Source organism: Micromys minutus, assembly GCF_963924665.1.
Source record: "Micromys minutus genome assembly, chromosome: 2".
NCBI classification, from domain to species: Eukaryota; Metazoa; Chordata; class Mammalia; order Rodentia; family Muridae; genus Micromys; species Micromys minutus.
Genome location: NC_137971.1, coordinates 23,258,743 through 23,274,836, shown reverse-complemented (window position 1 = coordinate 23,274,836; position 16,094 = coordinate 23,258,743). Strand labels below are relative to the sequence as shown.

Genomic DNA, 16,094 nt, shown 5'->3' with positions numbered 1-16,094 from the left:
GCTAGGGGTACAGAAGGGACCCCTTTTTTTTAAGCCATAGTGCTCAAAATACTTCAGATGTGTTATAACTTTGCAGTCTATACAATTAAGAAGTTTATTGAGCTTCAGACAAGATAAACTCAGGAGTATCAACACACAGTATAATGAAACTCTAGAGCTGAAGACAGAAGCTTCTTGCAAGTTTGTTATTGGAAAGGAAAAGCTACTCATGCCCTCATGTGGATTTTGAACATAGAATATGACCATATAAAGCAAAACCTCTGTAAGCAAGGCTCTTTAGGCAATTATTACGTTGGTAATAATGTGTTTTTAACTGCTGAGCCATGGTGTGTGTGTGTGTGTGTGTGTGCGCGCACTGCACATACTGTGAAAATGGGTAGAGGTCAGAGGACAATTTGCATGAATTGTTCTCTCTGACATGATGGTCCTAGTAATCTAATCAAGGTCATTTAGCAGAAGTGGTCTTGCTGGCCATACCTTTTCTAATGATCCCACCTTCCAGATTCCTTCCACTGACCTATTCTGTATTCTTACCAGTTTTGCTAACTTTAGTTCCATTTTGTGCCTTCCAGGTAGATTTCTCAATGACAAGATCCAAGACAATAGGATTTGGAAACCTGTTAGAACTAATCTAATCTTTGGCATCCTTTGCTTGAAAGGGAATTTAAAAATCTCGCTACTAATGCCTAGCTTGGAAAACCAGCTAAGAGGCCAGTGGTTGTTTGAGACAGGGTTTCACGTAGCCCAGGCTGGTTTCTCTGTAGCCAAGGATTACCTTGTGTTGGGATTCCAGGCCAGTGCCAGGTTCATTTGGAGGATTGAATCAGGGCACATGCTAGGCAAGCACTCTGCTAACTGCACTATATGCCCAGCCTGAGTGAGGCATGAGGTTTGGTTCTGCTGGCACAGCAGTGGTGGGCCACATCTGTGACGCTTTCCCTTTAATTCTACATTGAATCACAGACTAGGTGATTTGGTAAATCAGGATTTAAAAAGTACAAAACAAGACAACAACTTCATTATTTTATGTGTGGTTTGCCTGCCTCTGCCTGTGCACCATGTTCATATAGTGTCCTCAGAAGCTGCAAGACAATGTTGGGTCCCTGGAACTGGTGTTTGTGAGCCACTGTGTGAGTGCTGGGAATCAAACTCTGCAAAAGCAGCCTGTGCGCCTAACCTCTGAGTTATCACCCAGTCCCTGTAGGCTTCCTTTTTAATAACTGATTTTTTTTAAAAGAAATCAATGCTAGTACTATATGAACTGATAAGTGCTAGCAATCTTGAATTTCCTATAAAGACCAATGACGAGGCTATCTCATATTCTTTGCACAGAACATGACTTAAAAAATAAAATTAGGTGCTGAGAGGCAGCAGTTACATGGGAGACAAAGGCAGGAAGGTCTCTGAGTTCAAAGCCAGCCTGATCTACAGAGCAAGTTCCAAGACAGCCAGAGAAAACCTGTCTCGGGAAAACGGACAAAAGAATAAATAGAAGAGACTGCTTGGCAGTTAAGAACACTTGCTGCTCTTCCAAAAGTCCCAGCATAGTGGCTTATAAACACCTCTAAGTCCAGTTCCAGGGAGTATGATGCCCTCATTTGGCCCCCAGAGGCAGTGCACATACATGATGTGTATACATAGACATCCATGCTTTTGAAACACTCATACACATAAATCTATATTAGTGTATTGAGCACAGTGCTGCATGCCTTTAATTGTAGCACCTGGGAGGTAGAGACAGATGAAACAGTGAGTTTGAAGACAAGCCAGCCACTGCTACATAATGAGATTCAAAAACAGCTTGGAGAAGATGGCTTAGTGGAAGAGCACTTGTTACTGTTGCAGAGAACCTGAGTTCAATTCCCAGCACCCTCACAGCAGCTCACAACTGTAACTCCAGTTCCAGAGGATCCAATGCCTCTTCTAGCCCAAAAGACTTGGGAGAACCTGTGGATCATTGGCAGTGGCAGAAGTTTAAAATTCCCATGACAGCAACTATTTATTGAGTGCTTGCTATATGCCAGAACTTTACATGTTAAAAGTGAATTTAACCTTCATATATTTGGGGTTGGTCTGATGCTATGTATTCAAATGCTAAATTCTGTACCCAAGATCTGGTTGCCCCAAGATGAGCAAGTTCTCCCCCAGCCCCCTCACACACACACCAACTTTTGTTGTGCAAACTTTGCTCCTAAAGTTAATTGATCAATAAAAGGCTAAAGCCTGTGATTGGGCAGTAAAGTGAGAAAGGGAGGATTTGAGGATGGAGTAAGAGGTCTCCAGAGAGAGCAACTGAAGAGACAAGGAGAGAAAGGAGCCCCCAGGAGAAGGGATGGACCATAAGCATGTGACCAAGCAAGCAAGTAACAAGGGACATACGGCTGGGATATAAGAATATTTCCCAAACCTGCCCAATCTAGGCTTACAGCTTGTAAATAAAGTACCAGGATTGTGTGCCTTTTATATGGGCTAACTAGAATATAATATTTACATTCACAACAACAAATCATGAAAAGAGCATTAATCTAACCCATTGCTACATGTAAGGAAATAGGAGCCTAGAGATGCTAAGAAAACTGGTGTAGCTCAGTGGTGGAGTGTGGGAATGTGGGTTTGATCACCAGCATCACAAAACAAAATTCACAAGAGCCAGCAAAGTGAATTAGTGGGTAAAGGCACTTTGCTACAAAAGCCCAATGACCTTAGATTGATCCCCCACCCACCTAAAGATTCAAAAATATCTATTAATCTCCTACTGGATGTCAGATTGTTTAACAACTGGATTCAAATTTCAAAAGGCAAAAGCTGGGGGCTTCTTAACACCACTTCCTGTTTTATCGCTGTTTCCCACCGTTGTCCGCATCCTTCCTCTATCATTTCCTGTTCGTTTCTGAGACCTATAACTTCAGCTAGGAATTTTGCTTTTCGGTCCGACCTGCGTGTGAGTAATATTTTCCAAGTTCTAATAATCCCAGAATCTGTTAATGATCCAATTTGAAATGATTCAAATTTCACACGCCGGGTCCATTTCACAGCTGGGAGAAATGCAATCTCCGGAAGTCGAACATTGATTGAGAGTTGTGCAGTCCCTCCAGATCCAGCAGGTAAAGAGTGGGAGAGCTCACTGCTGCTGCCTGTGGATGCCTCCCGGCTTTCTAGACGGCTCACACACACACCAGAGCACAGAGTCCCTTGACTTCCTCATGGTCTTTCAACATTGGTTGTCTTTCTTCTCAGAATAGAATTTGTAGAGCCATTTGGTCCTCGTAGTCTCCTAAATGACTCCATGCAATCTTAAAACACACAAACAACAACAACAACAAAAAACAAGACCAGAATCTAGACTTTTTTTTTTTCCTTCAGACATTTTGATCCTTGACAATCAAGTCCATCTTTCTGGGGGTTGAAGCAGAACACCATGAGTTCTGCTTCATCATTTCTGCTACCTTCTCAATGGTTGTCACCTAGGAATCTGGCAGGACGCCCTCAGACTTAGATTATCTGTTCAGATATCACTTCTGCTGTTGTAAGGCTTGCTGAAACTCTAGGTTATACATGCAAGGCTTCCAGATGACATCCTTTCCCCATTAAGGAAACTACTAATGTGAAATACTATTTTAGTGAGATAATTTACATACTATACAACTCACCCCTTATTATCCCCCTGGGCTGGAGAGAGATAGCTTAGTGGGTTGAGGCACTTACTGAGCAAGCGCCTGTTTTTGGGTTCCCAGAGCCCTTATAAATACCAGGTGAACATGGCAGCCTATTTGTAATTCCAGGAGAGACAAGGGCAAGACTAGCCCTACTGGTGAGATCTGGGTTCAGTTGGGAGACTAATACATATACATATACACACATACATATATTTGATTCTTTCAGCGGTGGTTTCTCTGTGAAGGTTTTCCCAACTTGGACTTCCCTCTGTAGACCAGGTTGGCCTCAAACTCATAGGTCCACCTACCTCTCCCCCGAGTTTAATCTTTTTCTGGGTGTGCTCCACTATGCTTGGCTAAAAATATTATATTATGCAGATATACCACGTTTTTACGTATCTACATTTGGAGTGTTCGTTTTGGATTCTGTGTTTCTATTGTTTAGCAAGTATGAATACTTGCTAAAAACAAGGTTTTGTGGGAACATACATTATTACTTCTTGAGTCTAAACCTAAGGGTAAAACTATAGCAGCCCACTGGAACCAACCTTCTCCTGGTTTTATGAGAACCGTAACTGTGTTTAACCATGCTGAGAAGGAGACTGCTTTCCCACTTCAGTTTACATTGCTGTCCCCAAGACATAAGGATTACAAACACTACATCCCCACCAACCCTTGTTTTTACAAATGTCTCATAGCTGTCCTGTGCAATGTGATGTCTTCTTGTGGTTTTGATTTGCATTTATTTCCCTGATGATTAATGGTGTTGAACATCTCTACATCTTTTTATGTGCTTACTAGCTACCGCTACATAAGTCTCTGGGAGAAACGCCTACATATACCTTGTATCCATTAAAAATAAAACTTAGTGAGCTTATTACTCAGTTCATCACATTTTACACTGTACAAATACCATAAACTATATAGTCTGTGGGCAGTAAAACCCACCCGAGGTAGAGTGCTGTGCAGTGTGTGTGGTAGCTTAGAAAATGTGGAAAGGGAACGTGGGTGAATCTGCCCGTCACCTCTGTTCTTCCAGGCTTTGATACCATCCACATCTCGGACTAGATATCTGTATTTGATATATTAGGTTTAAAAAAAAACCTAAAATCCTACTTAGCTTTTTATCAAATATTAATAAACAAGATAAAAATGATTTTATGTGAGGCTTAATATACTCAGCCCAACAATTGAAGGAAATACACCTTTCAGTGTAAATGCACACAGAACTAAGTTTCGGTAGCAAAATCACACTAATGTGTTCGAGCACAGTTAATTTGAGAATTTAACTCTACGTACACTTAATTGTTGAAAACAAATTACAGAAGTTTGCCCAAGTTCTCAGTTGGTGAGTGCGGGGTCAGAACTATTTCCTCGTGCACAATTCATTCTCTTGCACAAGAACAGTGACTAAAATAAATGGTACCAAATTTTTGGCGAGTCTTGTTTAATTCGGCATATAATTAAAATCTCATGTAGCCTTATTGGTTTTAGTATCCAGCAGAGAGAAAATATTGAAACTCCAAGAGATTTTGAATTAAATAGCTACAGCAGTTTTGTTTTATTAGTTCTGACTGTGTGAAAAAAAAATCATAAGGACAACTTTGGAAAAACTGACTTCTTTTAGAGCCCCAAATGACTTTTAAAACAATAAAACAAACTATAAAGCCTACACAAGTGATATTAAAATTATGTAGTTCACGAAATGTGACATTCACAAATGTGGTTGTAATTTTTTTTTAACTACAGCAAAGTGGACATGGATCTATTGGGTTTTGAAAAGGCTGTGTTATATAGTTTAGCAGAATTAAGTGCTTCAATTTGCTGGTGAGGATTATGTAGCTGAGTTGGAATGTCAGAACCAATACCTCTGAGGTCTCCACCCACTTTCCAGGGTCTGTGGCTGCAGCAGAGAAAGGATGGACGGGGATTCGGATTCGGATGCAGATGCACCTTAACAGGTGACGACCTCACAGTCATGCATTAGTCATTTTCCCAGCAACTTTTTAAGATTTATTTACCGATTTGATGTATGTGAGTACATTATTCCTGTCCTCAGACACACCAGAGGAGGGTATCAGATCCCATCACAGAAGACTGTGGGCCACCATGTGGTTGCTGGGATTTGAACTCAGGACCTCTGGAAGAGCAGTCAGTGCTCTTAACCGCTGAGCCATCTCTCCAGCCCTCCCCAGCATCTTAATATTTACTTTTGGAAGGTTCTCAGATTTCCATCTTTTTGGCTGGTAGCTGCAGCAAGCACAGAATAAACGAGGACCATAAACCTATACGTTCCAGAGGAGGAGAATAAAGGGGTTTGGGTAAGGACAAAAGTGACCTGCATTAACCATTCGGTGATTCTGAAAGTGGAAAAGAAAAGTATAAAAGATCAAACAGAAGGTTGGGGAAATATTTCACGAGGAAGAACAGTTTCCTGCTAGCTCAATGAGGTACCAGTTTTTGGGTATTCAAATACCATTTAAAAATTTTTTTTCTGTTCAATTTATTTGTATATATACTATGTATATATATTGCATATACTATATACAATTAACATGCATGTATTTTATATATAACACATATCAAATAATATATATATATATTATGTTTGTATATGTATATGTATGTGTGCATATATTATATTACATATATATACACACACACATCAAATACCATTTTTGAAGACACATTTGAACTTCAAATACTTGCTTGGTCCCCAGAGTCTTTCTGGAACCTAAACCACACTGAATTCTCCATCAGGGCAGGTGATGAGAGTAGTCACCTGTGGAGACCGGATTGTGTAAGAACCCTCCACCACAGTCTCCAGTTGTATAGAGACCTAATGAATAATTAACAACACATAAAGCTTTTAAAGTTGAGTGGTACCAGGTGTGGTGGCTCATGCCTGTAATTCTAATTATTGGAGACATTGAGGCAGGTGGTCCTCAAGTTCAAGTTCACCCTGGATAACTTAGCAGGACCCTGCCTCAAAACAACAAAGGGGTCTTGATAGTTTTTTGTTTTTTTGTTTTTTTTTTTTTGGGGGGGGGGTATTGCCTAACATGCATGAAGCTCTGGGTTTGGTTCTTAGCGCTATATAAACCAGGAGGAGCATGTATGTACCTGTAACCCCAGCACATGGGGAAGTGTGGCCGAAGGATGAATGGTGAATTGGAGACCAGCCCGGGCTACTACAAAAGACCGTTTCAAAAGTAGATGTAAATTGAGGGAGGCAAAGCATAGAGCATTTGTCTAGCATGTTCAAGGCTCTGGCTTCGACCCCCAGTAATAAATACCCAACTAACAAAAGAATCCATGTAAGTGAATCCTGCACGTGGGGTATGTTCACAGAGGCTAGAGCACAGTGTCGGATTACTGGAGTTACAGGCAGCTGTGAGCATCCGAAAAGGGAGCTGGGAACTGAACTTGGATCTTCCACGGGAGTGGCATGTGCTCATAAACAATGAGCTGTCTCTTCAGCCCCATGTTTCTTTTTTTTGTTTGTTTGTTTTAAGATTTATTTATGTTATGTATAGATGAGTACACTATTACTGTCTTCAGACACCCCAAAAGAGGGCTTTGGATCCCATTAAAGATGGCTGTGAGTCACCATGTGGTTGCTGGGAATTGAACTCTGGGCCTCCAGAAGAGCAGTCAGAGCTCTTAACCACTGAGCCATCTCTCCAGCCCCCCTTGTTTATTTTTTGTCACTTATTTGTGTGTGAGCCTGCTTGAATTTATGAGCACCGTGTGCATGCATGCAGCGCCCTCAGAACCTGGGTCCTCGGCAAGTAAAGTACCCACCAAGCCAGCTCTCCAATCACTGTTGGGCTTGTCCTGCATTTGCAAGGGCACCGAAGTATGGTCACACAGACACCATGTCTCACCATTGCATTCACAGGCTTGGAGACAAGTGTCTTTATCTGGTGAGCTATCTCTGACCCAGTGCTAGACGGTTGCTTTTCAAGTTTTTAGACTGGAAACTTCGAAAGCTGCCGTGCAGTTAAAACTATAGCACAGCAGAAACCTGTATGTTCTTCAGCCAAACTCACCAGTCAACATTTTGGAATGTTTGGTTTATTCCCTTCTTTATGTATACTTATGTATTCACAGGTGTGTTCATGAGTAACCACGCACGTGTGTTCGGTGAACTTCGTGAAGGTTGCAGGTACTATGGCCCACAGCCTTAAAATGTTTCAGTCTGCATCTTAGTGGGTTTCCAATATCTAATTCACAAGACCAAAATCACACCTAACAGTACCGGTGAAATTTTTTCATCTATGTACAATTCATATCTATTCCTATTTTCACCCCAAATCCAAAGAGTTCTGTTAATTCTGTAAGAACTCACCAGAATCCTCATCTTCAATGTACTACTCAACACCTGTGTGTGTGTCTAATGTAGTCTTTCCTGAACCAATAAAACTTGCTACATTAAAAACTGTCTCATTATTAGTGTGTTTGATGTGTGTTTTGGACACCCCAGCCATGGTGCTACAGTAGAAGTCTCTTTCCATCTCCCCCCTCCTCCACTGATCCCCCCACCCCTTAGTTGGAAGCTTGAACTTGAACTTGTGTCCTTATGTTTGCTGCGTTAGGGAGACAATCTCCCATAGGCTGAGCCACCTCACTGGCCCCGAATGTTTTATATTTGTTCTGGCATTCCTCCAGCTTTCCCATCCACCATTCCTTTATTTCACTTGAATTCACTGGACTTAGAAATAGCATAATTTACTACGCATTTTCTAAGCTTCGCTGTTGCAAATAATGAATGAGTCACCGCAAGCAGACGGAGGGCAGAGGAGAACTGTGGATTCGGTTCTCCCTTCCACCATGTCTTTCATGGATCGAAGCCCAAGTTGCCAGGCTAAGCACCCGGATGATATATTTTTGAAAGCTTAAATAACCCGGAGTTTGCCCACTAGAAGCCTCTTCAAGCGGTTTGTTGTCTGGCCAAGATGTTTTTGAGCTCACCAGAAACCTCACATGTTCAGTTCTCCAGGTATTCAGAAGTCTATGGTCTTTCCAGCCCTGCCCCTCTCTTCATGGGGACGGGGGGGGGGGCAAAGTTAACCTTGTTTTCCTTCTAAGGTTCAGAGTGAACACACAAAATATATCCTTACTAGGCCCCAAGGATTTAATGCAAAAAAAAAAAAAAAAAAAAAAAAAAAAAAAAAAAAAAAAAAAAAAACCCGCTTCACACTAACTGGTTTGTCTGTGCTAGTGCCTTTTGTCTGTCATTATTCTGAACGATGTAGGTGACTCCATCCCCAAGCAGTTAGGAACTTCTACATCAAGTCCCAAACCCGGCAGGTGAGAAAAGCCCAGGGCAATAACCCGACTTGAGACTGCACTCCAGCGCTCCTCTGACTTGGAGTCACTCAGATCCTAGGCTCGTTGTTGACACCTACTTTATCTTTCAAACTTTGTTTCCTTTGGAAAGACTTTCCCTTTCTCAGTGATGCTCTCCTCTACGCGAAACGAGGGGCCCGAGTTCCCTAAGGTTTCCGACCCTTACCCATGATTTCTCCCTAGTATATATGTTACTGTGTGCGTATCCCGCTTCCACCAGGGCAGAGACTGCCTCTCTCCTACACTAATGACGCACAGTGATTGCTTAAGAAAATAATGCGTGAAGTGAAACTCGGAAGCAGGTCCTCTGGCTACCAGTTTTCTCTTTCGCCTTCAGTCCCATAGCAGCTGAAGATGTAATTCCAAAGGATAAAACGTAATATCTCAATTGAAAAAAAGTCAGGGAGTTTTTCTATCAAGAGAAGACCTCAGCAGAAACTGCCCAACTCAAGGTGTGGTCACCGCAGGAGGGCGTCAATCAAGAAAATGCCCCTTTGTCCCAGAGGCGAGCAAAGCCGCACAGAGCTGACACACTGAGCAGCGCGCCACGACTTTGAATAGAAAACACGTGTAAAACCTCAGAGCGCGGCTGCGTCCTTCAGGGCCCGGGGACTGAGGTCCAGGAGCACCTCCCACCCCCACTGGATCGAAGAACAGGGTCCCGCGCCAGACGATCAAAGTCTTGTCTTGACACTAGTCTAGACCAGATTCAGTTAGTATCCAGGGAGGTGGCCGAGTTGGGGAGTCCCCAAATAGAGTCTCGCTGTCAGTACCCGTCTGGGGCGCAGCTAACTAGGGTCTTCTTTAGCGCTCGGAGCTGCGGAGGTCCACCCGTTCTAGACAATGCCTCCGTCACTCCAAGAAGCGCACCTCCTGGGAGGTGGCTCTGGCATCCGAAGGTGCAGTCCTGCTGGCGGCTTCCTGGTCCGCAGGGTCCCATCGCTTCTCCAGGTGCCAGCGGCTGCCGGAGTTACGGCAGTGGCGCCATCCCGCTGGGATCCGCGCCCCGCCCCCCCATTCCGCCCCTCCGGTGCACACTATGTGTTCTCTTCGACGGTCGCAGTCGCACTCTTGGCTCTTGGAGCCTCTGGGAGCGCCTGCGGCGGAGGAGCACCCCGGCGGAGGGTCCCCGGAGCTCCGCAGCCCGTGCGTCTCGGGGGCGGGAGCTGGGCCGGCGGGGGCGGGTCAGGGCGGAGGCGGAGGCGAGTCCGAGGCCAGCGCCATTGGCCGCAGGGCCTGGCGGCAGGAAGGGACCGAGCGCGGCCCCACCCCGCGGCCGCCCGAGCCTATCGCCGGGAGCGCAGAGCGCAAATAAATGTAGCGCGGCGGCGCCGGCGGGCAGCTCTCTCCGAGGGGCTGCGCAGCTGGCCATGCAGTTCCCGCACCCGGGCCCCGCGGCAGCGCCCGCCGTGGGAGTGCCGCTGTACGCGCCCACGCCGCTGCTGCAGCCCGCTCACCCGACGCCCTTCTACATCGATGACATCCTGGGTCGCGGGCCCGCCGCCCCCACGCCCACTCCCACGCTGCCGTCCCCCAACTCCTCCTTCACCAGCCTCGTGTCCTCCTACCGGACCCCGGTGTACGAGCCCACGCCGGTCCACCCCGCCTTCTCGCACCACCCCGCCGCCGCGCTGGCCGCCGCCTACGGCCCCAGTGGCTTCGGAGGCCCTCTGTACCCGTTCCCGCGGACGGTGAACGACTACACGCACGCCCTACTCCGCCACGACCCCTTGGGTAAGGCGGCCGGGGTCGAGCGAGGGCCTCCGTGAGGAAGGCGCTCCCGGCGGGTGGCAGCGCGCGGGAGGCGACCGGGGCGGACGGGAGGCGCAGTGGAAAGTTGTGGCGAGCGCTCAGAGCAAGCGGCTCGCGGGTGCGCGCGCGGGGACAGGAGGCGCGGGGCCCGGGCGGCGCGCCGCGGGTGCTGGGACCGCTCGGCGACTCAGATTGCTTCTCTTGCACCTTGCAGACATCGGGGCAAGCGGGAAAGACCTGGGGCTCCCGGGGAAGTGGTGGAGGGCGCGGCCCTGGCCACGCGTGTCTGCCCCGGAGGGATTCACTTAGGGAGCAGCACCGGGGAGAGGACGTCGGGGCGCCCCGAGCCTGGCCCCTGCAGGGCAGGGAGAGCTGCTGGCCCGGGCGGTTCCTGGGCAGGGCTTGGTTCAACAAGCTTGTGCAGTGAAGGAGCCTGACCCTTTCCGTTCATACAGGAAATCTTGAGTTCTCGATAGGAGTAAATCTGGTTTCTGAAGCTGTTAAGTGTTTTCCTGGCTGCATGAAGCAGACCCTTCCCCCGGAGTAGTGCACGCTGCTGATTATTTTATCGACATCCTCAATACAGACAAATTCAGGAAACACTCGACGTCTGATAGCCAGGATCCGTTTTTCTGATATTGTTCATTTCCTCTGTGTGGGATGTGACTTTATGGCAGCTAAAATAACCAGTTGCTTCCTCTCTGCCTCCCCCCACCCCCCATCTTTGGAGGCTGTTTTGCACCGAGTCTGAAGCCTGACGCAAGCAAAATCTCGAAAAAACAGTGCCAGCTTTCAAAATGTTTAGGTGTAGGCCTGCGGTCTTAGGGACGGACGGACGGACGGACGCACCGCCATCACTTTGGAGTAGGAAAGTGCAGACCCCGAACAACAGATAGAGTTACACATTTACTGCATGGGGTTTTTGAGGCTTGTTCCCACAACATTCTTAAAAATAAAAAAGAAACGGTGACTGGGTTCAGGGCCTCAGTCCCTCGTAGCCCGGGGAGGAGGGGTGGTGGTCTAGAGACCCGGCTCACTAGAGCTTAAAGTCAACAGGTTGGCAGCTTAACTGGGGACCTCGGAGACAATTAACATTTTAATAAATTGGCATTTTAATGTCAGCATTATTAAGAGCAACCTCCAGCGCTCCTCTCTTCTCGCCGCCACAGGGATTTTGGGTGTGGGTGTTATAATTTTGTACGTAAAATTTGTATTTAAAATTCTCAGCGTGCAGAGTGAGTGTGTGACGGGCCCCAATTCTGTACCCTCTGGGGAAGGACGGTGCCGGGCAAACGTTTTCAAGGAGCTCGCCCTGGTTTCCTTGGGTTTCTGCTAGGCCTGAGCAGAAGGAAGCTAAGGTTTTTTTTTTTTTTTTTTTTTTTGAGACAGACCAACAGGAAACACATTGACGGAAATGTTGCCATAGCCCAGGGGGAGGCTTTAACTGGCCGCCCCCGCAGGCGGAGTGTGAAATCGGCGGAGGCCGGGGCGCGCTCCTGCCACTTTGGAGGCCCCACTCGAGGCCTAACACTGGCGCCCTGCGAGCACTTCTGTGCAGCCAGGCCTCCGGGACTGTAACTACCCTGCTCCTCTCGTAAAGGTGCACACCCGTCTTTTGCAAAAGTTAGTGCATGCAAAAGAATAAGATAAAGTTTAAGCCCGGCAGGGGTTCTTTTGGGGTTGAAAAGATTTGTTTGCATTTAGCCACAGGTGTGTTGGGCGGGTAGTGCGGAGTCTTAAGTATCCAGAGGCGGTCTGTGAGGTCGAACGGTTTAGCCGACTTTGTGTGCATTGGTGGGGAGTGTGGAAACGAGCCGTATACCGAAGAGTGTATGTGTTGGGAACATGTCTGCTTTCAGGCCTCCCTGATTGTGTCACTTGGGACCTGGTAGGTCCGGGGACTGTTCAGAGGGGCCCAGAGCCTTCGTTAACCACCGCTCTTCTGGCCCACAGGCAAACCCTTGCTCTGGAGCCCCTTCCTACAGCGACCTCTGCACAAAAGGAAAGGTGGTCAAGTGAGGTTTTCTAACGACCAAACCATCGAGTTGGAGAAGAAGTTCGAGACTCAGAAATACCTCTCCCCACCTGAGAGAAAGCGTCTGGCCAAGATGTTGCAGCTCAGCGAGAGACAGGTCAGCCGCATCCCCCACGCCCCCCTAAACACACCATCAGGCTTGTTGGCTTCAATGGAGCTAGCAGGAAAAGCCACTGCGCTGTGGGTATCTTAAACCCCCGACCCTACTGCAGGGCCCCATAGTCCCAGTCCCTTCTCCCCAGGTCCCTCGGGATTTGGGACTTTCTGCAAACCTGCTTGCTTTTCTGTAGGTCAAAACCTGGTTTCAGAATCGCCGAGCTAAATGGAGAAGATTGAAACAGGTATGGACGTTGGCTCTGTTTCTATGGAAATAAATGTTTGCATCATGTTATCTAAATGCGGAGACCTGTTATAGGTTGTATGCAAAAGTCATTTGAGAGACTATTTAACCTCTTCACCTTGATTAAAAAAGCAAATACTCCTGCTGAAATTCAGGATGAGTTGCTCAGGTGTCACTAATGCTAAAAGCACCTAATGCGGGTTCCTATATTCATTATGCCAGGGTTTCACACACTTGTCAGTAAGCTGGCCCGGCTAATTGTTTTATAAACCCCATATGTTGTTTATCTCATTAACGCAGGAAAGATAAAGTAATTGACAGTAAATGACTTAAGTGGATATCTTAATTGTTTCTTTTATTTACACACCCATAATAAAACCGGGCAGGACTCAGTAAATATAAAGACACAAACACTTTTAAGTCCTATTTGCACTTTTTGAAGAAAGAAGACTTAAATATCAAAGAGTTTTAAAAGTTTATTACCCATCCTTTGCCAGCTCCTAAAATGAATATGAAACACACAAAGAAAATGTCCACACCTGTTTGGAAAGTGACTTAAACTTCCTAATAGTCTTTCAATGACCTTGTTAAGAAACATGTCATAGAGAGGAAAGGCCAAGTCACCCTCCAGAGCAGCCCTGTTGACTTAGAGCTAAAGATTTGTTTTTGCTGTCTCAATCTGGATGTTTCTAGAGTTGTCAGACAACTGCCAATGCTTTAAATAACAGTTAGAAAGGTTTGAAACAAAATTATTTGGAAATGTGGATTTTAAATGGTATTGCTCATTCTTTTGTTTTTGTTTTGTTTTGTTTTTTAAATTCTGTACCTAAAGAATATTTTGAAACTAGGAGATTACTTCCTGTTGCTTCATTGTTCTTAAGTATTTGAGGATTCCCTCTCTCTAATCTTGAACTCTTTTGCAAACTTGGTGACTAGAGAATGCTAGAGTTTCTATAAAATATCTACATCCATATTAGACATTTACGTGCTTAAAAATCCACTGGCTGGACTTGGCTTAGAACTAGTTTCCCACAGACTTTTGAAACAATGCTTTCTATGCAACATGGAAAAGCATTTCCCCAGAAACCTTGCCTAGATTTTAAGCAAATTGCAAACTCTTTTATCAATATTATTTTGGTCCTGTGATTTTTTTTTTTTTGCTACGATTTTGTAGTTTGGTACATATTTATTTATATGTGTGCTCATAAATTTACTTAAGAAAACAAATCGGAAAGGATTCAATCTAATAATTTTGCAGACTTTTAAGTCTATGTTCTTTTTCTTCTTCTCTTCCTCCTCTTCCTTCTTCTCCTTTTTCTCCTCCTCCTGGCCATTAACAATTGTTATTTTAAAATGCTAGAAAACCCCGTTTGGGGCAGTGTTCAAAGAAAGAGAACTACTGTGTGAATAGAACTGAGGGTTTTTGTCACTGTTTTGTTTTGTTTTTTGTTTTTCCCTCTTCTAAACTTCTGCAAATCTTGATAGGTCTGTGATAAGTGTATACTCTTTCTCTCCTGTGCTTCTTCCCTCTTCTTTCAAGTGGGGAAACGAATCACAAGTGTATCTTCTTAGTAAAAAGATTTTTAAAAAACGATTGCTGCTGAAGTAAACTTTGTAGGCATCCTAAAGGATGGGGGAAGAACCAACTTTGATTGTTACCTCTTCACTCTCACCACCTGCATCTCATCATCTTCATCTTCATCTTCATCCCTGTCATCCAGGAGAATCCTCAAAGCAATAAAAAAGATGAGTTGGACAGTTTGGACACGTCCTGTGACCAGGGCCAAGACTTGCCCAGTGAACAGAATAAAGGTGCCTCTTTGGATAGTTCTCAGTGTTCGCCCTCCCCAGTCTCTCAGGAAGACCCCGACTCAGAGATCTCAGAGGATTCCGACCAGGAAGTGGACATCGAGGGTGACAAAGGCTACTTTAATGCTGGATGACAATCTTCGGCCATGACATTGTTCAGAGACTGGACTTTAGAATAATGTTTTGCTACAGACAAACTGGAAATTTATAAGAGAAAGAAATATCATTCCTCTAGTGTTTTGAAAATATTTGGTGCACTGGCTAATTAACAAACATGCATTGAGACCTTAATTTTGGTTTAACGTACGGTTTCTATACCAGTTTTAAGTTGTTTTGATAAAGTGACTAAATGTGACCTCATTTTTTAAAAGTGAATTATTTCTATTTGTGAGAAGTAATTTGAACTTTTGTCTAAAGCTTAAATTATAACCTTAAAGATTTTAGGAAGCTGTTCTTGAATGACTTTTTCCTTAATCTGTAGCTATTTCGTGGACTTGAGAGGTGCACTTAGAGGGGGGCTAACATTTGGGGATTCATGGAACACTCTGAAAGGGCACACTCAACTTTTGCATGACGTCTTACATTGCTGCCTTAGCTCCAGAACCACTTCAGAGCACTTGGCTCCTAGTATCTGTGCTTCTAATCTTGTTTTGCTCGGCCAGTGCCTCTGACCCTGGTGTTAACTGATGAAGCAGTCCCTTCAGGCAGGGAAACTGACTCACTTGTGACTGATCTCACACTAGAACTAGAAATAGCAGGACAACTACATGTAAGTAGATTGTAGATAGTGTTTTATAGAAACTATGTCTATAGTATGTATACCGAATTACTCATTGTAAAAACCCTGCCAAACCGATGTTTGACTTTTTTTTTTTAATTTAATGAATTAACTTGCGTATACACTCATCATCAGATGAATGACCCTGTTAGAATTCTCATTCTTTGGTTAAAATACCTAAACCTGACAACCTGAAGAGCCTTGGTATGTGTGCTTGCCATAGGGAATGGGGTGCCCAGCTCCTAGAATATAAGTTTTATCGTTCTTTGCTGGGGCCTGTGTGTGTGTGTGTGTGTGTGTTGGGGACCGAGCAGGGTGGGTTGGATCTGCCACGGAGCACCATCGATTGGTGTGTGCGGCCATCGTCCTTGA

At 45.1% G+C, this 16,094-nt stretch overlaps 1 protein-coding gene across 1 annotated transcript; it reads left to right on the top strand.

Moving 5' to 3' along the window:
* Window positions 1–10,367: 10,367 nt before the first annotated feature.
* HHEX (hematopoietically expressed homeobox) lies at window positions 10,368–15,769 on the top strand. The gene is made up of 4 exons (XM_080911230.1): window positions 10,368–10,742; window positions 12,714–12,892; window positions 13,086–13,136; window positions 14,857–15,769. Exons 1-4 carry the CDS (start codon window positions 10,379–10,381, stop codon window positions 15,076–15,078), a joined length of 816 nt encoding a protein of 271 aa, XP_080767356.1. The 5' UTR covers window positions 10,368–10,378; the 3' UTR covers window positions 15,079–15,769.
* The last annotated feature ends 325 nt before the right edge of the window (window positions 15,770–16,094 follow it).

Bases quoted from the DNA above. Each gene is read 5' to 3' on its own strand.
- HHEX (XM_080911230.1), top strand. From the start codon at position 10,379: ATGCAGTTCCCGCACCCGGGCCCCGCGGCAGCGCCCGCCGTGGGAGTG. The intron at 10,743-12,713 runs GTAAGGCGGCCG...TCTGGCCCACAG, and splicing joins ACTCCGCCACGACCCCTTGG to GCAAACCCTTGCTCTGGAGC. The intron at 12,893-13,085 runs GTCAGCCGCATC...GCTTTTCTGTAG, and splicing joins TGCAGCTCAGCGAGAGACAG to GTCAAAACCTGGTTTCAGAA.